Below are 26969 nucleotides of genomic sequence, written 5' to 3'. Positions count from 1 at the left end.
ATGCGCTGACCTGTGATGCTTCTGTGTATGTGTGTCTGTCTCTGTGTCTGTGTGTCTTTATCTGTGTGTGTCTGTGTCTGTGTGTTTGTGTGTCTGTATCTGTGTGTATCTGTGTCTGTGTGTATCTGTGTCTGTGTGTGTCTGTGTATCTGTGTGTACGTGTCTTTGCTTTGTATCTGTGTGTCTGTGTGTCTGTGTGTGTGTCTTTGTTCGCGTGCGCCTCTCTGTTCCAATGGGCGGATGTGAGCCTGTGTGTGTCTGTGTGTCCCAACGTTTCCTCTGCGTGTGTCCCTGTGTTCCCGTCTGTCCGTGTCCACACGTGTCTGTGTCCGCGTGGATGTTTCTGTCTCTACGTGTGTGCCCGTGTCTCTCTGTATCTGTGTCTTTGTATATCTCCGTCCGCTTGTGTCTTACCGTGCGTGTCCTCATTCCCCCGTGTCCACTTGTCCACATCTTTGTATCCCCGTGTCTCCATATACTTTTGTCTCCTATCCCCGTGTCTCCTATCCCCGTGTCCGCGTGTCCCCGTATCTTCTATCCCGGTGTCTCATCTCCCTATGGTGCCCCCGTGTCCCCGTGTCTCCTATCCCCGTGTCAAATCTCCCCACGGTGTCCCCGTGTCCGCGTGTCCCCGTGTCTCCGTGTCTCCTCTTATCCCCGTGTCCCCGTGTCTCCTCTTATCCCCGTGTCCGCGTGCCCCGTATCCGCGTGTCCCCGTGTCCCCGTGTCCCCGTATCCCCGTGTCCACGTGTCCTCGTGTCCCCGTGTCCCCGTGTCCGCGTGTCCCCGTGCCCCGTGTCCCCGTGTCCGCGTGTCCCCGTGCCCCGTGTCCCCGCCAGGCCACAGCGGCGTGAACCAGCTGGGCGGGGTGTTCGTGAACGGGCGGCCGCTCCCCGACTCCACGCGCCAGAAGATCGTGGAGCTGGCGCACAGCGGCGCGCGGCCCTGCGACATCTCGCGCATCCTGCAGGCGAGCGCCGCCTCGGCCCCGAGCACCAGCAAGCCCACCACTACCACCACCACCAGCACCACTACCACCAACCCCACCATTACCACCACCACCAAGCCCACCACTACCACCACTACCAACTCCACCATCACCTCCACTACCACCACCACAAACCCCACCACTACCACCACCACCACCAGCACCACCACTACCACCACTACTACCACCACCACAAACCCCACCACTATCACCACTACTACCACCACCACAAACCCCACCACTACCACCACCAGCACCAACCCCACCACTATCACCACCACCAACCCCACCACTATCACCACTACCACCACCACCACCAACCCCACCATTACCACCACCACCAAGCCCACCACTACCACCACCACCAAGCCCACCACTACCACCACCACCAACTCCACCATCACCTCCACTACCACCACCACAAACCCCACCACTACCACCACCACCACCACCAACCCCACGGCTACCACCACCACCAACCCCACCACTACCACCACCACCAACTCCACCATCACCTCCACTACCACCACCACAAACCCCACCACTACCACTACCACCACCACCAACCCAACGGCTACCACCACCACCAACCCCACCATTACCACCACCACCAGCAACCCCACTACCATCACCAACTCCACCATCACCTCCACTACCATCACCAACTTCACCATCACTTCCACCATCATCACCTCCACCACCATCACTTCCACCATCACCAACTCCACCATCATCACCTCCACCACCATCACCTCCACCATCACCAACTCCACCATCATCACCTCCACCTTCGTCACCTCCACTACCATCACCTCCACAATCAGCTCCACCATTATTACTTCCACAACCACCACCACCAACTCCACCACTACCATCACCACCATCATTATCATCTTCACCACCACCCCCACCAACATCACCACCAACTCCACCAGTATCTCCCATCTCCAGCAACACCAGCATCACCACAAACACCACAACAATCATCGCCAAGAACAGACAAAAGCAACTACGACCACCACCAAACCCACCACTATCACCACCACCAACTCCACCATCATCTCCACCATCACTATCACTATTACCACCACTACCTCCACCGTCAACTCCACCCCCAATAACTACACCACCACCTCCTCCAACTCCACACCAACCGGTAGCAACTACAGCCACGCCACCACTAACCACTACCAGCACCACCACCAGCAGCAGCAACTCCATCAACTACCACAACCAACAACAACTTTACTACGGACAGAAATTGCCCCACCACCGATAACTCCACCACCATCACTAACAAGAAGCCACTGGAGCTATGCACTTCAAATCATCGAGATTGAAATCTCACTTCTTTAGAACACTTCTTTTTGTGTGTTTAGATTGTTGTCCTTCCCCCGCACCTTCGATTAGTACAGTTGGCTACGTACGGTGCGAAAGAAGTTCTACATACGTACATACACCACCAAAGAACAAAGAACCCCCGTATGGCATCAACAGACTTTTTGGGGCAAGTGCTGTTAGCGAGCATCTGTGAAGCTTGGCACGGCACACAGGAGGGTGGGTGGCCAGTACCACGCCCGGCCGCCTTTGTCTCCCCAGTGGCGATGTTTACACACAACCACACCAGGTACTCATCTGAGGCTGAGTCGACCTAGCGGAGGCCCAGGACCAGTTAGTTCAGATAATCGTCACTGGGGTCGCCGGGTTTGTAGCGCAGCGTAGCGCTACACTGCTGCTCCCCGCACCACAACATCCACCAAAACCAACACCACCACGGCCGACACTTCTGCCTAATCAGCACAATCGTTATCAAATCAATAATTTGGAAACCATAATTGGTACTAATGAAAGGTAGTTGAGTAATGGTGGAGGTAGTGGGGTGGTGGTGGCAGTTAAGTGGTGGTAGTGGAGGGTTGTGGTAGTGGAGGGTTGTGGTAGTGGAGGGTTGTGGTAGTGGAGTGAGGGTGGTTGGTTGTGGAGTGGTGGTGGTAGTGGAGGTGGCAGTGGCGTTGTGGTGATGATAGCACGATGTAACACAATTTTTGTTCCTGGGAAGTCAGTGTTATTTAGTAATTGCTCATGCGTAAAAAGTATAGATAATGGCTATTAATGCCCACAAACTTTGCTTTTGTGACCAGGACAGTGATATTTTGAAATTCACCAATTTTAAATGAGAACACGGGCGAATTTGTGTCTTTTCATTCACATAACGTCAGAAAAAAACAACATGTGAATACAAAAAAACATGTATTTATACTAAAGTAATAAAAAAAAATACTACAAAAGATTTAGAAGTGAGTAGTTTTTCGAGATTTACGATTATACTGTAAATCACTTTCACGAATCAGTCCCCAAATGGAGTCTCCCATCATGATCTCCATATACTATCCTTGGTAGCGGCGTTCAAATTCCAGTATATCCTGGTGGAAGCGCTCGCCTTGCTCCTCCGAGTACGCTCCCATGTTATCTTTGAATTTATCAAGATGAGCATCAAGGATATGGACTTTGAGGGACATCCCAAAGCCCATTGTGCCGTAGTTCTTCACCAGAGTCTCAACCAGCTCCACATAGTTTTCGACCTTGTGATTGCCCAGGAAGCCACGAACCACTGCGACAAAGCTGTTCCAAGCCGCTTTCTCCCGACTAGTGAGCTTCTTGGGGAATTAATTGCACTCCAAGATCTTCTTCATCTGTGGTATGACGAAGACACTGGCTTTGACCTTTGCCTCAGACAGCTTAGGGAAGAAGTCTTGAAGGTACTTGAAGGCTGCCGACTTCTTATCTACAGCTCTGACAAATTGTTGAATAAGGCCCAATTTGATGTGCAGTGGTGGCATCAGCACCTTCCGGGGGTCCACCAGTGGCTCCCACTTGACGTTGTTCCTCCCCACAGAGAACTGGGTCCGCTATGGCCAGTCCCGCCTGTGGGAGTGCACCTTGGTGTCTAAATATTCTGTAGTAATTTTTGTATTACTTTACTATAAATACATGTTTATTTTTATTCATATATAGTTTTTTCTGACTTTATGTGAACGAAAAGACAAACATTTGCCCGTTTTCTCATTCAAAATAGGTACATTTCAAAATATCACTGTCCTGGTCACAAAAGCAATGTTTGTGGGGAATAATCTCAATTTTCTGTACTTTTGAGGCATAAGCAATTAGGAAAAAACACTTACTACCCAGGAACAAAACTCTTTTTGTTATACAGCGGAGTTGAGCGGAGTGGTGGTTTTAATGTAGTGGTGGTGGAAGCTGAGTGGTGGTGGTAGTAGAGTGGTGTTGATTGCAGTTGAGCAGAGTGGTGGTGGTGGTGGTTGGTGGTAGCCGAGTGGTGGTGGAGTTGAGGGTGGTGGTAGTGGTGATGGCAGTTGAGCGGATTGTTGGTGGTGGTAGTGGTTGTGGTAGTGGAGTGGTGGTGGAGTTGAGGGTGGGCTCGAGGCGGGGTCGTTTCGATCCCCTTGCGTCTGATTATCCCCTTGCCCTGGCGAGGTGGGAGGCGGGGCAGGGCCGGAGGACGCCGCGTGCGCCGGGTTCATTATAAATAACGACCCTCGGCGAGACTCGCGTCGCGAGGCCAGTTCATGAGAAGCATCAGAATCTTGTCCGGCGCTTTTATTATAGACACACACTCACTCACAGCGCTTCTGGTCAAAGCGCTCTACAAGAATTATACATTTTGTGCGTGAGTTATTGGCTGTTCTGAATCATCGTGCATTGGTTATTGGCTGATGTGGGTAAAAGCGATGGGGGTTGAGTGTGTGGGGAGGGGATGGCAAGGGAGGGTGATGAAAGGGGAAGGGATGGCTGGCGAGGTTGGTGAAGGTTTTGCGGATGCGGACAGGAAGTAGTAGAGGGATACGTTATTTAAAAAGATGTTGATGATGTGAGGTGGATGAATTGACGATGATGCTGATGATGTTTGCGAGATAGTGATGACGATGTTCGCTGGATAAGTAACCCGTGATGTTGAGAATTGGTGGGTAAACTGATGATGATGTTGGCGACTGTTAGTGCTGATGATGTTTGGTGGATACATCATAAGTGATGGTGATGATGTGCATACGTCATTAGTGACGGTGGCGATGGTGGTAGTGATGATCATCATTTGTGGTGTTTCAATTATTCGTGACGATCACGGAATGGAGTGGCAGTCATTGAACTTCGAGCGACAATTTTCAGGGTTCAAGTTTCTCAAAGTTTGTTTGGCGGTAGGGGGCGATATCTGCTGCTGATGTGTAGTAAACATCGCCACTGGGGAGACAAAGGCGGCCGGGCGTGGTACTGGCCACCCACCTACCTCGTGTGCCTTGCCGACATTCATAGGTGCTGCTGCTCGCTAACGGCACTTGGCCCAATAGTCCGATGATGCGATACGGGGGACCTTTGTCTTTGTGATCCAAATCGAGTCGTTAAGCGGCGTGATTTTCGAATTTAGAGAATTTGTATCCGGAAACACAACGGCCGAGTCCAATGGACTAGTCACGTGTGTACTGGTCACCTGTGGACAGGTCACGTGTGCACTTGTCACCTGTGGACAGGTCACGTGTGGTCTGGTCACCTGTGGACAGGTCACGTGTAACACTGGTCACCTGTGGACAGGTCACGTGTGGTCTGGCCACCTGTGGACAGGTCACGTGTGCACTGGTCACCTGTGGACAGGTCACGTGTGGTCTGGCCACCTGTGGACAGGTCACGTGTGCGCTGGTCACCTGTAACCCTGGTTACCAGTTGACAAATGGCCGGTGCATCTCACCTGTCGTCTGCACCGTGATGCACTTACCAGGCGACTGCGCTGTCGTAGCTGCACCCAAAAAAAAACCTCACCCTTCGTTTCCCCACCACCACCACCACCCACCACCACCACCCACCACCACCACCGCAGGTGTCTAACGGCTGCGTAAGCAAGATCCTGGGCCGCTACTACGAGACGGGCTCCATCCGCCCGCGCGCCATCGGCGGCAGCAAGCCGCGCGTGGCCACGCCCGAGGTGGTGGGGAAGATCGCGCAGTACAAGCGGGAGTGCCCCTCCATCTTCGCGTGGGAGATCCGCGACCGCCTCCTCTCCGAGGGCGCCTGCACCAGCGACAACATCCCCAGCGTGAGTGGTGGGGGGAGGGGTGGGGGAGGGGTGGGGGGAGGGGTGGGGGGAGGGGTAGGGGAGTGGTGGGGGGAGGGGTGGGGGGAGGTGTGCACCAGCGACAACATCCCCAGTGTGAGTGGGAGGAGGGGTAGGGGAAAAGAAATTCACTGGGTGAGCGAGTGGGTGGGTGAGCGAGCGAGTGAATGGGTGAGTGAGCGGGTGGGTGAGTGAGCGGGTGGGTGAGTGAGCGAGTGGGCGGGCGGGTGAGCGAGTGGGTGGACGAGCGAATGGGTGGGTGAGTGAATGGGCGGGTGGGTGAGCGAGTGAGTGGGTGGGTGAGCGAGTGAGTGGGTGGGTGAGCGAGTGGGTGGGTGGGTGTGTGAGTGAGTGGGTGAGCGAGTGAGTGGGTGGGTGAGCGAGTGGGTGGGTGAGTGAGTGGGTGAACGAGTGAGTGGGTGGGCGAGCGAATGGGTGGGTGAGTGAATGGGCGGGTGGGTGAGCGAGTGGGTGGGTGAACGAGTGAGTGGGCGGGTGAGCGAGTGGGTGGGCGGGTGAGCGAGTGGGTGGGCGGGTGAGCGAGTGGGTGGGTGGGCGAGCGAGTGGGTGGGTGAACGAGCTGGTGGGTGGACGAGCGGGTGGGTGGACGAGCGAGTGGGTGGGTGAGCTAGCGGGTGGGTGAGCTAGCGGGTGGGTGAGCAAGCGGGTGGGTGAGCGAGTGGGTGAGCGAGTGGGTGGGTGAGCGTTGCACACCAGCGACATTATCCCCCAGCGTGAGTGGAGGACTCTGGCGTGGGTGGGGGAGTTCACAGAGACGCAGAGAGACACAGACAGAGACAGACAGATATAGACGCGGACGCAAGGTTAGACAGACAATGTACAGAGAGATGCGCACGCGCACACAGAGACGTTTCTCGTCTCAATCGATCTGTGTACCCCGAGGGACTGGGCGTGGGTGTGTGGGTGGGTGAGGAGGTACCTGCCTCCTGTTGGTCGGATGCTCGTGAAGGACAAATGTGCGTTGAACTTCTTTCTCGCCGTATCTAGCCAACCGTGCTAATCGGAGGTGCGGGGGAAGGACAACAAACGACATCACGTGTGTCTGCCCTGCCCCGCAGACACGTGTGTGTCTGCCCTGCGTGATGAAGGAAGGCCAGGAAAGTTCATGGCCTATACCCTGGCACGGCGGAGGCACTCATCCAGCAGTGGATGCTTGACAAAGAAGGCCTCTGTGTTGATGATTTTTGATTTAGTAACGCAACGGCTGTCACTATTGTCGATGCCAACTTGGGTAGCTCCATTTGCTGGAAGTCTGTTAAATAAAAATAATAATAAATAAAAAGCTTTATAGCTCATCCGATTCCTCCACTATGAATCGACATTCCGATTCTGTACGTCCGGTAAGCGTGGAAGATTCCACCCGGGACTCCCCACGCCGTCGGCAGGGCTTTAGAACGCACGCGCCGGGTTGATATCGCGAGCAATACTTCGATTCGTTATTGATTCGTGGCGGAGGCCGGATGGGGGAGGGAGGTGAGGTCGGATCGCCGCGAACGAAACATTGTGTGTCGTAAAGCCTTTCACCACCCGACACACAGCCGGCTGTAGCAGAGTTGGCACCGTGGTGAAACGAGCGTGCTGGTGACGGAGAGCAGTCGACAGGCACGTTTAACAATCGTTACATCATCTTCTTGGTTCTTTCGGTAAAGTCACGTAGAAGGGAAGTAATAAAATAATAAAAATGAAACAGAATCACCTGAGGACGGCTGCTTGCGTTGTGACCGAAACGTCGTGAGAATTATTTTATTATGTTTAATTTTTATTATTTTATTACTTCCCTTCTACGTGACTTTACCGAAAGAACCAAGAAGATGAATCCCTGCAGTCACGAAAGCTTTAAATCGAAATTTAATCGTTACATCGTCACGTTTGTGCGTTTGTTGAGAGCTCGACTAAGTGGCTGCGTCGGGTGGAGGAGGGTATACGACACACATTGTTGTTTTACTTCACCCAACTGGCCCCACATATCCGTTGTGAGCGGTTAGCGCTACGCTGCGCTACGAACCCTGGAGACCCGAGTTTGAGTCCCGCTCACGGCCAACATCAGTGACGATTATCTGAACCGGTACTGGGCCCTGCCCCACGTACACTGAGCACCTGGTGTGCTGTGTAAACGTCGCCACGAGGAAGACAAAGGCGGCCGGGCTTGGCACTGCCCCCCCCCCCCTCGTGTGCCGTGCCGGCCTTCATAGGCGCTGCTCACCAACAGCACTTGCCCCCAACATTCTGTGCAGGCTACACGGGGGACCTTTGTCTTTGGTGACTGTGGAATCGCGGCCGCTCTGTCGGCTCGACGCGGTGTTTCTTTGCGCGGAATAATCCGCCTCGACTGCTCAATAAAGAGCAACGCTAAATATTTAAGAGTCAATACGCTATTAATGATGATAATGAAAATAATAATACATTCTGTGCATCTCCCCCCCACCCAACTCCCCGCCCCTTATCCCCCCCCCCACCGTCTCCCCATTCCACTTGATCTAAAAAAATATATAACCTCGATAAAAAACACATTAATGCTCGCATCACGAGGCCGCGTACCCGAGCACATGTGCGTGGGCTGTCGGGACACATTAGCGTCACGTGCCGGGCCGAGCGGGGACGTGGAGGTGGGCGTAGAGGGGGGGTAGGAGGGGGGTGGAGGGGAGGGGGAGGGGTAGAATGGGGGGGGGGGGGTGCGTTCGGGGGGACAGGGGATGACGGGGAGGCAGGGGAGGGATGCGTTAAGTGCGCCCGGCGATCGAACGAAGAGGAAAATGAGAACACGAATTTAATAATGAAAGGCTTCTTCGGTCGCTGGTAGGGTGATGTGGGTTGGTGTGTGTGTGGGGGAGTGGGTGAGTTAGTGGGTGGATGAGTGAGTGAGTTGGTTGGTGAGTGTTAGGGTGAGTGAGTGGGTGAGTGGTAGGGTGAGTGAATGGGTGAGTGGTAGGTTGAGTGAGTGGTAGGGTGAGTGAATTGGTGGGTGGATGGGTGAGTGAGTTGGTTGGTGAGTGGTAGGATGAGTGGTAGGTTGAGTGAATGGGTGAGTGGTAGGGTGAGTGAGGGGGTGAGTGGTAGGGTGAGTGGGTGAGTGGTAGGGTGAGTGAGTGGGTGAGTGAATGGGTGAGTGGTAGGGTGAGTGAATGGTTGAGTAAATGGGTGAGTGGTAGGGTGAGTGAGTGGGTGAGTGGGTGAGTGAGTGGGTGAGTGGTAGGGTGAGTGAGTGGGTGAGTGGTAGGGTGAGTGAATGGGTGAGTGCAAGGGTGAGTGAGTGGGTGAGTGGTAGGGTGAGTGAATGGGTGAGTGGTAGGGTGAGTGATTGGGTGAGTGGTAGGGTGAGTGAATGGGTGAGTGGTAGGGTGAGTGAGTGGGTGAGTGGTAGGGTGAGCAGCATCGACGAGCGGTGACCGCAGCTGCACCACCGCCGCGGTTACAAACAAACAAATAAACGAATGCGGATTGAAATCCCGTGCGGGGCAAATGAATGCGTACGTCAGTGAGCCGACGTCACGAGTTTGTTGTTGTTGTTGTTGTTTGTAACTCTCACGCCCGCTGCCATACTTCCCCGTGGGCGGTGCCCCCCCTCCGCCCCCCGCCGCGTCACGAGGGGGTGCAACGCCTCTCGGTTAGCTACGTACGGTGCGAACGAAGTTCACCGTACGTACATACACGCAATGCAGTAGAGACGTAGCAGTGGCCACCCCTAGAGCCGGGGAGCCAGGGGGGAGACGGTACCCCCACGAACGCCTCCCCCCCCTCCCTGTAGAACCAACGTGGTGAAGTATGGTTAAAAGTTAAGAACAAAAATCGCCCACGTGGCGTGGGTGGTGCGGGAGGGGGGTGTTCATCCAGCAGTGGATTTATATGGGTGGCTCCATGCGTTACATTGTCCACTCCACTCGCCTTCCGCTGTCGCCACGGGGACTGCGTTTTATTCTCCCTGCAAGCAACTAGCAGAGCACATCGTGGTGATAACGACGATGTTGTTGTTGTTGTACTTTGTTGAACTTCTTCCGCACCGTACGTAGCCAACCGTTCTCATCGGAGGTGAGGACGGTTGGGGGGCGGGGGATGCCAACACACTCATCACAGAAAGCAGTTCTAAAGAAATACGTTTTCAATCTGGGTGAGTTAGAAGTTCATAGCTGCCCGTAGTGTCCTAATATGGGAAGGAGCTTTGTAGAGAAGTTTTAACTCTTAAACAATTTTTATTTTAGCAGTTAAGGCCCACTGAGCCATGTAGCCCTTTTTTAGAAGCGACCTGGCCACAAATGATAGCACGACGAAGTGGCTTGTCACGTGGACATTTATAGCAGACAAATATTATAAACGCGTGATGTTGATTCTACATTTGGAGGGGAAAAATCGGAAGCCCGGAGAAAAATCCACGCGACCACGCGGAGACAGAGAGAGACACCGCAAACTCCAAATATACAGCAGGCTTCAGGGTCGGGTTCGAACCCACGACCCCCTGTAGACCAGGCGAGGTTGTTAACATCCCCTGGCCATCGTGATGATGATGAGAGAGAGAGAGAGACACGCAAACTCCAAATACACAGCAGGCGTCAGAGCCGGGTTCGAACCCACGACTTCCTGTATACCAGGAGAGGTTGTTAACATCTCCTAACCACCGTGATGATGATGAGAGACAGATCGAACCCACGACCTCCTGTATACCAGGCGAGGTAGTTAACATCTCCTGGCCACCGCGACGACACTGCACGGGGTGTGCCGGGCACTGCCATTTCACAGAGTAATCGACCAAACGTCCCCACGCAGTCCCAAGAGCCAGGCTCTCCTGGAGACCACGCACCGCAGCCGATACACAGGGATGGTCGCGACCGACGGCCCATCGACAGTGGAGTGCGGACAGGGGACCGGATTAACCCGGAGGCGGTGTAGGCCCTCCTCGAAGGCCCTCCGTTCCACAATTGAAGTAACAGCTGAGCGGACGTAGCGCGGCCATTGGCAAAAAAAATCTTATATTTTTATTTGAATTACGGTGACAGTGTTCGTGCACTTTGCCAAAAGCTGGGAACAAAAAAAATGTTGGTTTGAATAATTGAGTGGAGTGAGTGATTTATGCTTTTCTCCATCCACCTTCCTACTCCTCCACTCTCTCGCGATGTCATCATCACCCGCCCATGCACAGTCCTGCACTCACGCACGCACCTGCACATACACACACACACGTGGACGCACACACGCACACACCTGCACACACCTGGACTCTCCTGAAATGCACACACACCGAATACGCACGCCTATGCCTCACTCACACACCCCATAGCACAAAAATCAAATATAAAGATCCCCGTATAGCCTTAACAGACTGTAGGGGCAAGTGCTGTTAGCGAGCAGCACCTATAAAAGCCGGAACGGTACACGAGGGGGTGGGTGGCAAGCACCACGCCCGGACCGCCTTTGTCTCCCCAATGACAATGTCGACCTAGAGGAGGCCCAGGTCCGGTTTCAGATAATCATAACCGGTGTTGGCCGCGAGCGTGAATCGAACCCAGGTCGCCGGGTTCATAGCGCAGCGCGCTAACCGCTGCACCACCGCTCCTCCACACACCAAACACTCCCACCCACACCTGACAACCTCCTCCCCACATCCCTGCGCTGCCCCCCCCCCAGGTTTCGTCCATAAACCGCGTGCTGCGCAACCTGGCGAGCGAGAAGCAGCCCATGGGAGCGGAGGGCGTCTACGACAAACTGCGCATGCTCAACGGGCAGCAGCAGCAACAGCCCGGGGCCGGCTGGGGAGCCCGGCCCGGGTGGTACCCGGGCGCGGCTCTCCCGGGACAGCAGGGGCCAGGTGGGTGGTGGGGTGGGGGTGTGGGGGGGGGGAGACGGGGGAGGGGGAGAGGGGAGAGGGGGGTGGGGGGGGGAGTGATCAGGTGTGTGTTGGTGAGAGGGGGGTGGTGGGGTGGGGTGTGGGGAGAGGGGGGGAGAGGGAGAGGGGGGGGGAGTGATCAGATGTGTGTTGGTGAAAGGGGGGGAATCAGGTGTGGTGGGGTGAGGGAGAGGGGGGGGGGAGTGATCAGGTGTGTGTTGGTGAGAGGGGGAGGTGGATAGGAGGGAGTGGGGGGGATCAGGTGTGGTGGGGTGGGGGAGAGGGGGGGGTGATCAAGTTAATGTTGGGGGGAGGGGGAGATGTGGGTCGAGGGAAGATGGGGGAGGAAGAGGGTTCAGGTGGGGGGGGGGGGGTCATCGGGGAGGAGGAGGGGCCAGGTGGAGATGGAGGGGGGTCACGTGGGGAGGAAGGGAGATGTATGTAAGTTCAACTTCGTTTGCACCGTACGTAGCCAACCATGCAAATCGGAGATGGGGTGTGGAGCGGTGGTACAACGGTTAGCGCGCTGCGCTACGAGCCCGGCGACCCGAGTTCGATTCCCGCTCATTGCCACCAAACACCCAGTGACGATTATCTGAATCGGTCCTGGGCCTCCCCTAGGTCGACTCAACCTCAAATGAGTACCGGGTGCTGTGTGTAAAACATCGCCACTGGGGAGACAAAGGCGGTCCACCCGGAGAAAACACACGCCTTGCGCGAGGGGGGGTGGGGCGGTAACGCTACATCCCCGTACAGATGGAAACAGACGGCGATTAGTCCGCACTTTGCTGTTCCGCCTTCTCCTGGCGAGCCAGGGAACGGCTCTTCCTCGATGCACGTTATGTGGTGCCAGATCGGAGCAAAATGATTTGAGCAAAGCGATACAAGGTACTGGCTGACTCCTCCGGGGCATTCCCCCTCCACATTTAGAATCAACATCACGCGTTCAGAGGATTTGGCTGCTGCTATTAAACAAAAACAATTCCCACGCGATGATGATGATGATGATTGGCCACCCCGACGTCGAGCTATCATTTGTGATTGCCAGGTCGCGTCCCAAAACGAATTACATGGAAAAATAAATGTTTTTTAGTTTAGTGTATCGGGCCTCCCCTAGGTCGACTCAGCCTCTAACGAGTACTCACATTGCACCGTCACTAGGGAGACAAAGCGGCCGGGGCGTGGCGCTGGCCACCCACCCCCTCGTGTGTGCCGTGCCAGGCTTCATTGGTGCTCGCGAACAGCACTTGCCCCAAAACGTATGGTGAGGCTATAGGGGGGATCTTTGTCTTTGTTCTGTATATGTTTACGTGCGTGTGTGTTCGGAGTCGGCGTGCGTCGTGTATCTGCCAGGTGCGTTCCCAAAGGTGCGCGCTTCACTGTAAATCCCCAGGTACGACGCTCCGAGCCCTTTGGCGTGTGCAGGTGTACGTCAGGCGTGTGTCTGTGTGTGCCTGTTGGGAGCGGTGGCGTAGCGGTTAGCGTGCCGCGCTACGAACCCGGCGAGTTCGATTCCTGCTCACGGTCATCCAACAGCCGTGGTGATTCTTTGAACTGGTCATGGACCTCCCCAAGGTCGACTCAACCTTAAATGAGTACCTGCTGCGACAAACATCAACACTGGAGAGACAAAGGCGACCGGGCGTGGTGTGGACCACCCACGACATCGTGTGTACCGTAGGCGCGCCTCTACTTGGCCCAACACTCTGTCGAAGGCTATACGGGGGGTGGGACCTTTATCGTTGTAGTGTCTAGATGTACACAAGTGTGTGTATATCTGCAGGTGTGTGTGTACAAGTGTGTGTGTGTGAGTACAAGTGTACACACACGTGTGTGTGTGTGTACAAGTGTGTGTGTGTGTGTACGTGTGCACGTACACGCGTGTGTGTGTGTGTGTACAAGTGTGTGTGTGTACGTGTGCACGTACACGCGTGTGTGTGTGTGTGTGTACAAGTGTGTGTGTGTACGTGTGCACGTACACGCGTGTGTGTGTGTGTCCGATGGGGCTTGCTGTCTCGTATAGGTAATTAGCGCTGCGAATCCACGCAGCACCCAGAGGCGGCTCTCTAATGACTCCGCATGTAGCGTCACACCCCCCCCCTTCTTAATTCCCCCCTCCCCACCCATCTCCTCGACCCCCCTCTGCCAACCTCCCCCCCCACCACCACTGCTCCCCCTTCGCCCGGGGGGCGCACCGAGACCCCCGGTGTACTCGCTGGAGGGGGTCTTGGGGGATAGACGCACACCCCGCAGATTCGGCGTGTTTGGAAGCGTGGTGCCGAGCGAGGGGGGGACGTTGAAGCGACGGGGGATTTGGGGGAGGGGACGGGGGGGGGAAGTTTTGATGAGGTAGAAGGCACGAGGGGATCAGGAGACAGGGTGACGCACGTGACTGTGTGTGTGCGTGTTTATTAGCGGCGGTGCAGTGGGGAGCGCTACACTGCGCTACGAACCTGGCCACCCGGGTTCGATTCCCGCTCACTGCCAACACCGGTGACGATTAATTGAACCGGTCCTGGGGCCTCCCCTAGGTCGACTCAGCCTAAAATTAGTACCTGGGGCGGTGCGTAAACATCCCCACTGGGGAGATAATGACGTGTATGGTAAACTGGACTCCCATAGTAAACTGGACTCCCATGGTAACCTCCCACGCCTGCGAACTAAACCAGAAGTATTACATTTGACATCGTGACGGCGAAGCGAGTGCCTCACCCCCCTCCCTCCCCCCCCTAAGTGCGGGGCCCAGGGCGATCGCCCCGATTCGCCGTGTACCCTAGGGACGTTCGTTTCCCGGATGGCTCGTCAGGCGGCTGACCTACTGAGTGAGTGAAGGGGAGGTCAAGGGGAGGGCAAGGGGAGAGGGATGGGGATCAGAGGGGACGAGAGGGAGCAGTGAAACGCAGCTGCAGCACGGGCGAGAGGTGGAGTTTTCACATGAATCTCTCCAAGATCCGCCAACCCTGGCCAGTATAAATAAACAAACGAGCAAATATATAAAAATATAGCCACGCAAAGACAAAGATCTCCAACGTATAGCCTCAACATACTTTTGGGGCAAGTGCTGTTCGCGAGCACCGATGAAGGCTGGCACGGTACGGGAAGGGGTGGGGTGGCCTCAATCTTCATAGACCCGGGATATGAAGATCGTGGTGGTGGTGGGGGGTGGCGGGGGGGTAGCGAGGGGGGCAACATTGCCCAGCCCCCCCCCGTTTGAATTTCCTCGCAGCGAGGCTCATTGCCGTAGGCGCGACGCCGCTGATCGAATCCGCGGTGTTGCATCCTCGTCTCGTCGCGATGGTGGGCGGCTCGCGGGCGTCAGGGTGGCGCCCTCACCCCCCCCCACCCCCCGTGTGTCAGGGTGGCCCGCCCCACTCCCCCGGGCGTTAGGGTGGAACCACCCCCTGCAGTCACCACAACCGCTTCCACCACCACCACGACCACCGCCACCACCCACCCAGTCCACACTCACTCACTCACACCTCCACTCTCACAAGTCACCTGGCAACACGCGCCATGGCGACACGAGGGTTTGGGAGGGGCAGGGGAGGGGAGGGGCAGGGAGTGGAGGAGAGGGGAGGGGCAGGGGAGGGGGTGTGAGTGGAGGGGTGGAGGGGTGGGAGTGGAGGAGAGGGGAGGGGTGGGAGTGGAGGAGACGGGAGGGGCAGGGGAGGAGGGGATGGGAGGGGAGGAGGGGGTGGGGTGGAGTGGAGGGGAGTGGGTAGGTGGAGGAGAGGGGAGGGGCAGGGGCAGGGGAGGGGAGTGGGTGGAGGGGGTGGAGTGGAGGGGAGTGGGTGGAGGGGGTGGAGGGGAGTGGGTGGAGGGGGTGGAGGGGAGTGGGTGGAGGGGGTGGAGGGGAGGGGAGTGGGTGGAGGGGGTGGAGGGGGTGGAGGGGAGTGGGTGGAGGGGGTGGAGGGGAGGGGAGTGGGTGGAGGGGGACTGTGGTGGTGATGGGGCCGTCTCCACGTGTGGCTGTCGCGAAGGCCGTCCATGGGGGGGGAGGGGGGGGGGGTGCGAGGCCCGGGGCAAACCCCACCACGTGGGTCCCCCGACGCCGTCAAATTAAATCGGAAGTATTACATCTGACACTGTGACGTCTAAGCGCCCCCCCCCCCCTCACAGCGCGGGGCCCGGGGCGATCGCCACGATTTGCCTTGTGCCCTAGGGACGCTTTTGTCTCTCAGGTGTCATGTGCGTTTCGTGGTGCTGGCTATGGCTGTGAGCAGTGGTAGTGTAGTGGGCAACGCATTGCGCTACGTACACCCGGCGAACCCTAGGTGGGCTGAGCCTTAACTGAGTACCTGGCGCGGTGTGTAAACAATCGCCACTGGGGAGACAAAGGCGGCCGGGCGTGGTGTCGGCCTTCATCGGCACTCTCGACCCGCACTTTCCCCTCCTGCCTGTTCGAGGCTATCCGGGGGGGTCGTTGTGCAGTTGGTCTCCCCCTGTTCTACACGGGCTTTCTTCGGAATGTTCCAATTGACGACACCAACGGAGAGAAGCTACGGGAACCGGTTTGCCGGTATCAAGGTGATCAATCGGCTTTGCCCTTCCCGGCCACAACACTGGGGGCGTTCAGATGTTCAAACGCCCAGTGGACGCCTCTTGCAAGGCGTCTAGTCTGCGTTAAGCCACACATTAGCACAGTCGGCTATGTACGGTGCGAAAGAAGTTCAACACGCATACAAACCATGCGTTGATGATAACAAGGCATGCATTGTCCTTGGCACCGATTGGCCTACACCAGAGGCAGTCTCCTCTGTCGCCTCGTCTCACACCACCAGTATCGGTAGACCAGGAACAACGCCAAACGGCGAACAGCACAAGCACAATGCCAGTTATTCATTAATTAATACATTTTATCACAACGTTTCGGGCGCAACACCTGATGACGGGCGCTTGTGTTGTGCCCGAAACGTCGTGATTTAATTTATTAATTTACATTTTTATTTATTTTATTTTTTCTCCTACGTGACTTTACCGAAAGAACCAAAGAGTATAGATCCTTGCAGTTACGAAAACTTCAAATCGGAGCAGAAATGTCTATAATCTAAACTTGATCTGCATGCGTTTCCTCCTGTAGCTTTAAGAACAAAACCATACCTTGTGACTGCTATGAGCCAAAACATGATGACAGCATCGCACCGCAAATTACTCAGTTGGGTTAACCTACTCACGCCGGCTTGTGCCCGCCCTCACAGCCGGACATATTTGCGGAATACACCACGCCGCCGTTGACCCTGGCCATTGACCTACCAGCTCCTTCCGCAGGACAATGTGTTAATGGTAGTACTTCCCAACCGGTCTTCTTCTTGTTGTCGTGCGGCCTGCTGATGTGGACGCAGAACAACGACTGCGATTTGACATGGCCAGACAACGGCGTCAGCAGCAGCGTCGCTGTGGTGTCTCCTTCGTATTTGTGGGTCGGGGCCATTGCGTCGTTACACGTTGCACGACGTTTTGTCCTGGATGACCGCAGCTGCACCATCACTGCTGGAGTTTTTTTTCCTTCCCATTTGTGCATCATCAGGAATCCGCATCTACCGCCGTGGTTTGTGCGTAACCAGAGGCGTCGTTAGCCTGTACAAGTGCCGGATTATCGTAGAAGCAAAAGTAGCTACACATGTAGCTACGGGCCCCGCACTTTCAAGGTTCCGGCGCTAAATGCTTTCAAGCTATCAATTCCGGTTCAGTGATTCTGCACTTGCTCTATTACTATAGTACTATACCGCCTTCAACTTTAATGAACGACTGGGTGTTTAAGGTTAGCGATTTGTCGTATTATCTGGCTGTATAGCAAATGATGAAATACAATTACTTTACTATGCAAGTTAAAAACATTTGTGTGTTTTAATATTTACGTGTTTTTTTAATTTAGGGCCCCTTTATAACAGATGCTACAGGTCCCGCACTGGCTTCCCCCGGCGCACCATGTACAACCAGTTACCTAACTGGACCATCGCGGCGTTCGTGACCTTCCGACTGACCGTGTGACCCCCCCGCGTGCCCCCCTCCCCCACGTCACGTGACCCCCCCCCCCCCCCCCCAGACGGGTGCGCGTCCCACGACGGGAGCCTGGACACGAGTTTGAGCAACTCGGCGAGCGACGACTCGGAGGACGCGCAGATGCGGCTCCAGCTGAAGAGGAAGCTGCAGCGCAATCGCACCTCGTTCACCCAGGAGCAGATCGAGGCCCTCGAGAAAGGTGAGAGCCCTGGCCGGCGTCATCAGTCAGGATCGTAATCATCGGCAGCGAGCGGCAGCGGCAATCATCGTGATCATAAGCATCGGCGGTTGGATCGTAATCATCGTCGGCAGTCATCGGCGTCATCATCGGCACGAGTTTCAGCGAGTAGCAGGAGGTACAGCAGTCATCAGCTTCATCAGCATCATCATTAGTCGGGTCGCCATCATCGTAATCAGCAGCAGTATTGGCAGCAGCACAATCATGATTATCATCATCATCAACAGCAGCATTAGTACCACTTTGACCTGTCTCACCCCTCACCTGTCTCACCTGGGTCTCTCCCCTCACCTGCACTGCTCACCTGCCCAGAGTTCGAGCGGACTCACTACCCGGACGTGTTCGCGCGTGAGCGACTCGCATCCAAGATCGACCTCCCCGAGGCGCGCATCCAGGTGAGTGACAGGTGATGAGTGACAGGTGATGAGTGACAGATGAGTGATGAGTCACAGGTGAGTGATGAGTCACAGGTGAGTGATGAGTGACAGGCCTACAGGTGAAGCAGTATATGGCATGACAGTAAGTAGGTTTTCGTCTATCCTTTATAAAAATGTATATAAGCGATCCTTGGCATAGTGCTGTGGAATTTCCTCCTCCTGCAGTTCAGAATTGAATACAAAATTGCAAAAACTACAATGAAATTTACCAATTAATAAAGCAGTCAACCAAATGTCCCCCCTAAAAGCCATCCACCAAGAAATAATGTCATTAATAAACCATTCAATTAATTTACCAATCAACCAATCACTTCATCAAACAATCAACCAATCAATAAATCAATAATCACCCAAATCAACTTAACAATCACCTAATAATTCAACCATCCCACCAATTAATCAACGGACCGGATCAATCAACACACGAACTCGGTTATTCACTCATTCGCTCATCAGATAGTCCGATCAATCAACCCACCGACTCAGCCCCCCCCCCCTTTCCCTGCTACCCTGGGTCACTCTCCAACCCCCCCACCCCATGCCCCCCGCCCCGCCCCGCCCCCCCGGCCCCCCCGGCCCCCCAGGTGTGGTTCTCAAACCGTCGCGCCAAGTGGCGGCGTGAGGAGAAGCTGCGGAACCAGAGGCGTCAGGCGAGCAACGCTCCGAGCCACATCCCCATCAACTCGAGCTTCTCCGCCACCGTCTATCAGCCCATCCCGCAGCCCACGGCACCTGGCATGCACCCAGGTGAGGCTGAGCTACAGGTGAGGTTGAGCTACAGGTGGGGTAGAGGCGGGGATGGTACACAGGTGAGGCTGAGCTACAGGTGAGGCTGAGCTACAGGTGAGGTTGAGCTACAGGTGAGGTTGAACTACAGGTCAGGCTGAACTACAGGTGAGGCTGAGCTACAGGTGAGGTACATGCGGAGATGGTACACAGGTGAGGCTGAGCTACAGGTGAGGAGCGCGGCGCCCTGGTGAGCAGAGTGAGCGGCAGAGGCAGATCCAGGGAGGGGGCGGGGTAGAGATTAGGCTGAGCTACAGGTGAGGGTGAGCTGCATGTGAGCGTTGAACCCTGGCATGGCCAAGAATCGGCGAGGGAATCGCCATGTCAGCTGATGATCCCTGATGATGGCGAAACCCGCCGACGTCTTTCCCATGTTGTAGACCACCCACAAGTGATATCATAGACATACGATCAATACTAGGCACACCAACAGCCCTCACCATCAGAGTCGTCGGTGTGCGATGATTGCAAAATGCAGACAATGGAACAGGTGAGTCCCTGGCGTGCATGGAGAGGTCTGTTGAAATCCCCTTCCCACCTCCTTACTACCTCCTTGCCTCACCCCTTTCCCACCACCACCTCCTCACCACCTCCTCACCACCTCCTCACCCCCCCCCCACCCCTCACACAGGTGCGATGCTGGGTCGGACGGACATGGGTCTGGGCAACTCGTACAGCGCCCTGCCACCCATGCCCAGCTTCTCCATGGCTAACAACCTGCCCATGCAGGTGAGTTCACGCGAAAGGCAAAGATCCCCCGTGTAGCCTTAACAGACAAGTTGGGGTAAGTGCTATTAGCGAGCACCTATGAAGGGCGGCACGGCACGCACGAGGGTGTGTGTACGTGCGTGTGTGTCCGTGTTTGTGTGTCCGTGTTTGTGTGTGTGTGTGTGTCCGTGTGTGTGTGTCCGTGTGTGGGGAGCGGTGTGTAGCGGTTAGCGCGCTGCGCTATAAACCCAGCGACCCGAGTTCGATTCCCGCTCACGGCACAACACCGGTGACGATTATTTGAATCGGTCCCGGGCCTCCCCTATGTCGACTAAGCCTCAAATGAGTACCTGGTGCGGTGTGTAAACATCGCCACTGGGGAGACAAAGGCGGTCGTGCGTGGTGCTGGCCACCCACCCCCCTCGTGTACCATTCTTGCCTTCATAGGTGCTCGCTAACAGCACTTGCCCCTACAGCATGTTAATGCTATACGGTGGATCTTTGTCTTTGTGTGTCCGTGTGTGCCAGCCTGGCACAGGCGCCGTGGTGAAGTCACTTAGTGGCGAATGGCGAATGTTGTTGTTGTTATGTGTGTGCGTGTGTGTGCGTGTGTGCGTGCGTGTGTGTGTCCGTGTGTGTGTCCGTGTGTGTGTTTACGTGTGTGTGTGTTTACGTGTGTGTTTATGTGTGTGTGTGTGTACGTGTGTGTTTACGTGTGTGTGTGTGTATGTACGTGTGTGTGTACGTGTGTGTGTGTGTTCGTGTGTGTTTACGTGTGTGTGTCCGTGTGTGTGTACGTGTGTGTGTGTGTTCGTGTGTGTTTACGTGTGTGTGTCCGTGTGTGTGTTTATGTGCGTGTGTGTTTATGTGTGTGTGTGTTTATGTGTGTGTGTGTTTACGTGTGTGTTTATGTGTGTGTGTGTTTACGTGTGTGTGTGTTTACGTGTGTGTGTGTGTCCGTGTGTGTGTGTTTACGTGTGTGTGTGTTACGTGTGTGTGTGTTTACGTGTGTGTGTGTGTCCGTGTGTGTGTGTTTACGTGTGTGTGTGTTACGTGTGTGTGTGTGTGTGTTTACGTGTGTGTGTGTTTACGTGTGTGTGTGTGTCCGTGTGTGTGTGTTTACGTGTGTGTGTGTTTACGTGTGTGTGTGTGTTTACGTGTGTGTGTGTGTTTACGTGTGTGTGTGTTTACGTGTGTGTGTGTTTACGTGTGTGTGTGTTTACGTGTGTGTGTGTTTACGTGTGTGTGTGTTTACGTGTGTGTGTGTTTACGTGTGTGTGTGTTTACGTGTGTGTGTGTTTACGTGTGTGTGTGTTTACGTGTGTGTGTGTTTACGTGTGTGTGTGTTTACGTGTGTGTGTGTTTACGTGTGTGTGTGTTTACGTGTGTGTGTGTTTACGTGTGTGTGTGTGTTTACGTGTGTGTGTGTTTACGTGTGTGTGTGTTTACGTGTGTGTGTGTTTACGTGTGTGTGTGTTTACGTGTGTGTGTGTTTACGTGTGTGTGTGTTTACGTGTGTGTGTGTGTTACGTGTGTGTGTGTTTACGTGTGTGTGTGTTTACGTGTGTGTGTGTTTACGTGTGTGTGTGTTTACGTGTGTGTGTGTTTACGTGTGTGTGTGTTTACGTGTGTGTGTGTTTACGTGTGTGTGTGTTTACGTGTGTGTGTGTTTACGTGTGTGTGTGTTTACGTGTGTGTGTGTTTACGTGTGTGTGTGTTTACGTGTGTGTGTGTTTACGTGTGTGTGTGTGTTTACGTGTGTGTGTGTTTACGTGTGTGTGTGTTTACGTGTGTGTGTGTTTACGTGTGTGTGTGTTTACGTGTGTGTGTGTTTACGTGTGTGTGTGTTTACGTGTGTGTGTGTTTACGTGTGTGTGTGTTTACGTGTGTGTGTGTTTACGTGTGTGTGTGTGTTTACGTGTGTGTGTGTGTTTATGTGTGTGTGTGTTTACGTGTGTGTGTTTACGTGTGTGTGTTTATGTGTGTGTTTCGTGTGTGTGTTTACGTGTGTGTGTTTAGTGTGTGTTACGTGTGTGTTTACGTGTGGTGTCCGTGTGGTGTGTTATGTGCGTGTGTGTTACGTGTGTGTGTGTGTGTCCAGGCGCCCATGGGCAGCCAGGGCTACTCGTGCATGCTCCCCACGAGCCCCGTGAGCGCGCGCAGCTACGACGGCTACACGCCGCCCCACGTGCAGAACCACGTGGGCAGCCAGAGCATGGGCCCCGCGGGGTCCACAGGTAAACAACAACAACAACAACGTCATCATCAATAACCCTCCAGGAGCGGTGGCGCAGCGATTAGCGCGCTACGCTGCGCTACAAACCCGGCGACCCGAGTTCGATTCCGTTCACGGCCAATACCAGTGACCGTTATCTGAAACCGGTTCTGGGCCTCCCCTAGGTCGACTCAGCCTCAAATGAGTACCTGGTGCGATTGTGTAGTAAACATGGCCACTGGGGAGACAAAGGCGGCCGGGCGTGGTGCTGGCCACCCACCCCCTCGTGTGCCGTGCCGGCCTTCATAGGTGCTGCTCGCTAACAGCCCCTTGCTCCGAAAGTCTGTCACAGGCTATACGGGGGATCTTTATCTTTGTGGGCGTGGCTGCCGGCTGAACCGCCCACGTGCCTCGGTTGAGTCTCCCAGGAACTTGCCGCGTCGACTACGATGCCTGTTCACGTTGAGGACGATGCTTGACGATTAAGCGGATGATTATCATCATCATCATCATCCAGTGCACAAAGCATGCAGCAGTAGATGCGGTTACCGACCTGATGCACAAATGGAAAATTAACAACTCTGCAGTAGCAGTGGCGTGTGACTGCGGTCATCCAGACCTGAGAGCGTGGTGCAACGTACAGCGAGGCAATGCCCCGATCCACAAACACGAAGAAGGAGACGTCACAGTGACGACACACCACTCCGCTTCTCGTGACGCGGCTGTCTGCGCTTGACCACCTGAATGTGAAATCGCAATTGCTGCTCTGCGTGGGCATCAGCCGCCCGTACGACAAGAAGAAGAATCTGCTTAGAGCGACGATCACGATGACCACGATGACCACGATGGCGGTGATGACGACAACTCATCAGACGTGATGACGACAACAGCCAATCAAAACGGAACGCGGACGACGTTGACCTCGCCTGTTGTTGTCTCTGCTCTCCCCAGGTCTCATCTCGCCGGGGGTGTCAGTGCCCGTTCAAGTCCCGGGCAGCGAACCCGACCTGACGCAGTACTGGCACAGGCTGCAGTGAGGGCTGCCCGTGGCAGCAGCCTACCCACCCCTGGCTCCTCCTACCTGTCTGCCTGCCTGTTTACCTGCCTGCCTACCTGCCTGCCTGCCTAGCCGTCTGCCTGCCCGACTGCGTCTTGCCTGTTTGCCTGCCCGCCCGTGACTCCGACCTCCTGCGAACTCGTGATCGCCAACCCCCCTCTGCCCCCCGACCCACCTAGGGCTGAACTTTCTCCTCCGACTGCGGAATGCGTTGATGAATTCGTTCGTTCAATCATTCCGTAATTGTTCATTCACTGAATCGTGTATTCACCCAGCCATTCATTCGTTATTCAGTCACGTATAAGTTAAATCATTTACCCAAACATAACTGTTTAAGTTTTCCATGATTGAGTCTCCATCATCATCATCGTGGCCATCAGCCGTGATCTGTCCACTGCTGGATGAAGACATGCCGTCGCCATCCCTCACTGCCGCAGTGCAAGAGACGGAGTGGTATAATGCTCTTAACGATTCGCTAATTATTAAATCAATAACTTATTGCAAAAAATAATGTATTTATTTCGTTCAATCAAACGTGCGCTCAAAACCCATTATTTAGTGTCAGTCATTCAGAGAAATATTACAATTCCATCATTTATTCATTCCTCGAATAACTAATTTGGTTGATTAACCCTTCAGTTATGCACGTTTTAATTATCCGTACAATCAATCATTCACTCGTTCTTTAATTAAATCAATCAGCCGTTCAATCGTTCGTCCAACAAATTCCTCACGCATTTTAATTACATTTTCAGTTCGTTCACTCACTCATTCCATCGTCCTTCCATTCATTCCGCCACCGAGATTTCCTGCCAAGAAGATTTGAACAGTGACCAAGGTGAAGGGGATCCCCCCACGAATTCTCGCAAACTTCGGGAGCCCCCCCCCCACTCCCTCCGCCCCCACCTCGGAGACAAAGACAAGCCTCCCCCACCTCCCCCTTCCCCGGATTTGAAGAAGGGGCGCAGCGGATGGTACTACACCCCCCCCCCCCAAAAAAAAAAACCATCAAAACGGACAGACGAGTTTTTTTCTCTCTCACTCAAAAAGATGACTTCTATTGGACGAGAAGGCACGTGTGGGACACGTCACGTGTGAGAGACGTCACAAGGACACGTCACGTGTGGGGGCACGTCACAGGGACGCTGCCTCTGCGGATCACGTGCTTCGACATTCACGGTGGACCCACGCACGCGGCTGAGACTCGATCGACTTAGTCAAAGTGCGTGGTGGTGGTGGTGGTGGTGGTGAGGTGGAGGAGGTGGAGATGGTGGAGGAAGTGGTGTTTTGAGATATGCACATGTGAAGGTTGTCTATTGTTGTTTGTGATAGGCGGAGATAATCTCTTATCTCGGGGGTTTCAAGAAGGTGGGCAGGGTTGGGGGTCGGGTAGGTGGGGGGTGGTGGTGGAGGGGGAAGATGTGGAATCACCCGTCTCGTGGTGGAGGCGCGTGCACCTGTGTGTGGTAGTGAACCGATACGCGGCAGTTGTGGAGTACCCCAGGCTGGCGGCGAAACGCGAGGGTGGGTGGTTGATGTGGCGACGGCGGCGGCGACTTGGTTTGCCGAGCCAGCAACAACAACAACAATAGCTCCAACAAACACGTCTACTCGTACAGTGACACCAACCACAGCAGCTATCACTGAAAACAACTCAAATGGCCAGGACAACAACAACAGCCAAAATTACAACAGCAATCAACAACAACAGCCAACAATGACAACAGTCAACAACAGTCAACAAGATTCAACAACGACAACAGTCAACAATGTCAACAACAGTCAACAATAACAACAACAACAACAACACCCGGATATCCAGACAACACAACCACTACCTTCCGTGGTGATGCCCTAATCGACACCATTACGACCACCACCACACCTACCACGAAACTACCACCACCACCACCACACCTACCACGAAACTACCACCATCACCTTCACAACCACCATCACCTCCACAACTACCACCACCACCACACCTACCACGAAACTACCACCATCACCTTCACAACCACCATCGCCTCCACAACTACCACACCACCACACCTACCACGAAACTACCACCATCACTTCACAACCACATCACCTCCACACCACCATCACAATGACCATCACCTCCACAACCACCATCACCTCCACAACTCACAACATTACTCGGACAGCAACCACCTCAACAACCACCACCTCACAACTCCTCACCACCTCGTCACCACCACCACCTCCTCCACCTCCTCCACCATCACCACCTCGACCACCACCTCCACCACCACCTCCACCACCGCCTCACCACCTCCACCACCTCGCCACTATCTCACCACCACCTCACCACCTTCTCCTCCTCCACCTCCACCACCACCTCCTCCACCACCTCACCACCTCCTCCACCACCTCACCACCACCTCACCACCTCCTCCACCACTCACCACCTCCTCCACCACCTCACCACCTCCTCCACACCTCACCACCACCTCACCACCTCCTCCACCACCTCACCACCTCCTCCACCACCTCACCACCTCCTCCACCACCTCACCACCTCCTCCACCACCTCACCACCACTCACCACCTCCTCCACCACCTCACCACCTCCTCCACCACCTTACCACCTCCTCCACCACCTCACCACCTCCTCCACCACCTCACCACCTCCACCACTCACCACCTCCTCCACCTCCTCCTCCACCACCACCTCACCACCCCCTCACCACCACCACCTCACCACCTCCTCCACCTCCTCCTCCACACCACCTCACCACCACCTCACCACCTCCACCACCACCTCCACCACCTCCTCCACCACCTCACCACCACCTCACCACCACCACCTCACACTCCCTCACCACCACCATCGCCACTCGGCATTAACGATTCAAATCCTTGACGATTCTATGAATCGTCACGATTCGGTGTCTCGATTCGATTATTTTGTGTCGTGTTTTACGCTCTCCTCGTTTGCATTGTTTCCTGGTTTTTTTTCTTCAAAGGTCTTGTCCGTGCCGTTGTGTTCGCTACCATTAGCCTAAATGTAACGTTAGCATATCGTTTGCATATAATTTGCGTAAATCATAATAATCGATTATCCGACACGCGATTCGATGCGTGTATCGTGAGCCCAATAATCGATTCGTCGTTCTATGCCTCATCACCATTGCGACCCGCCACCAAAACCACCTCCACCACCATGACCAACACCACCACAACCACCACCACAACCCACACCATGACCATCACCACCACAACCACAACCACCATCACGATGACCAACACCACCACCACCACAACCACCACCATAACTAATACCAAAATCACCACCACCACAATAGCCACCACCAAATCACCACTACCAAGACCATCACAATATCCACCATCAAACCACCACCATAGCCACCACCAAAACACTACCACCAACCCACTAAGAACATTGCCACAATCACCACCACCGCCACAACCACCATTACACCACAACCACCACCAACATCAAAACAACAACCCCATGACGAATACCACCACTAACAACCCAACACCACCACCAACACCACCAAACCCACCACCACCACCACCAACACCACCAAACCC

General features: G+C 54.7%; 1 protein-coding gene and 1 long non-coding RNA gene across 3 annotated transcripts in view; one reads left to right on the top strand and one right to left on the bottom strand.

The window, feature by feature from the left end:
* The window catches only part of LOC144954106 (paired box protein Pax-6-like), a 32053-nt gene extending 7709 nt beyond the window's left edge, over window positions 1-24344 (top strand). The window contains exons 4-12 of the mRNA XM_078884681.1: window positions 840-970; window positions 5874-6089; window positions 11745-11925; window positions 17990-18145; window positions 18497-18579; window positions 19206-19368; window positions 20039-20136; window positions 22217-22352; window positions 23282-24344. Of these exons, the coding sequence (XP_078740807.1) occupies window positions 840-970; window positions 5874-6089; window positions 11745-11925; window positions 17990-18145; window positions 18497-18579; window positions 19206-19368; window positions 20039-20136; window positions 22217-22352; window positions 23282-23367 (1250 nt within the window). The 3' untranslated portion in view covers window positions 23368-24344. The remainder of the gene's footprint in view (window positions 1-839; window positions 971-5873; window positions 6090-11744; window positions 11926-17989; window positions 18146-18496; window positions 18580-19205; window positions 19369-20038; window positions 20137-22216; window positions 22353-23281) is intronic.
* A 430-nt stretch (window positions 24345-24774) lies between these two features.
* LOC144954105 (uncharacterized) lies at window positions 24775-26963 on the bottom strand. Of its 2 annotated transcripts, XR_013641045.1 has the most exons (4): window positions 26056-26963; window positions 25851-25869; window positions 25509-25749; window positions 24775-25414 (listed from the first exon to the last, which is right to left on the bottom strand). It is a non-coding gene; the product is annotated as an uncharacterized LOC144954105 (long non-coding RNA). The 2 variants fall into 2 exon arrangements; XR_013641044.1 differs by lacking the exon at window positions 24775-25414 and having other exon boundaries at window positions 25481-25749.
* Window positions 26964-26969: the final 6 nt, after the last annotated feature.

The sequence above is a fragment of the Lampetra fluviatilis genome, unplaced genomic scaffold, assembly GCF_964198595.1.
Source record: "Lampetra fluviatilis unplaced genomic scaffold, kcLamFluv1.1 SCAFFOLD_959, whole genome shotgun sequence".
NCBI classification, from domain to species: domain Eukaryota; kingdom Metazoa; phylum Chordata; class Hyperoartia; order Petromyzontiformes; family Petromyzontidae; genus Lampetra; species Lampetra fluviatilis.
Note: the sequence above shows the minus strand (reverse complement) of the source record. Positions and strands in the feature narration are given on the sequence as shown.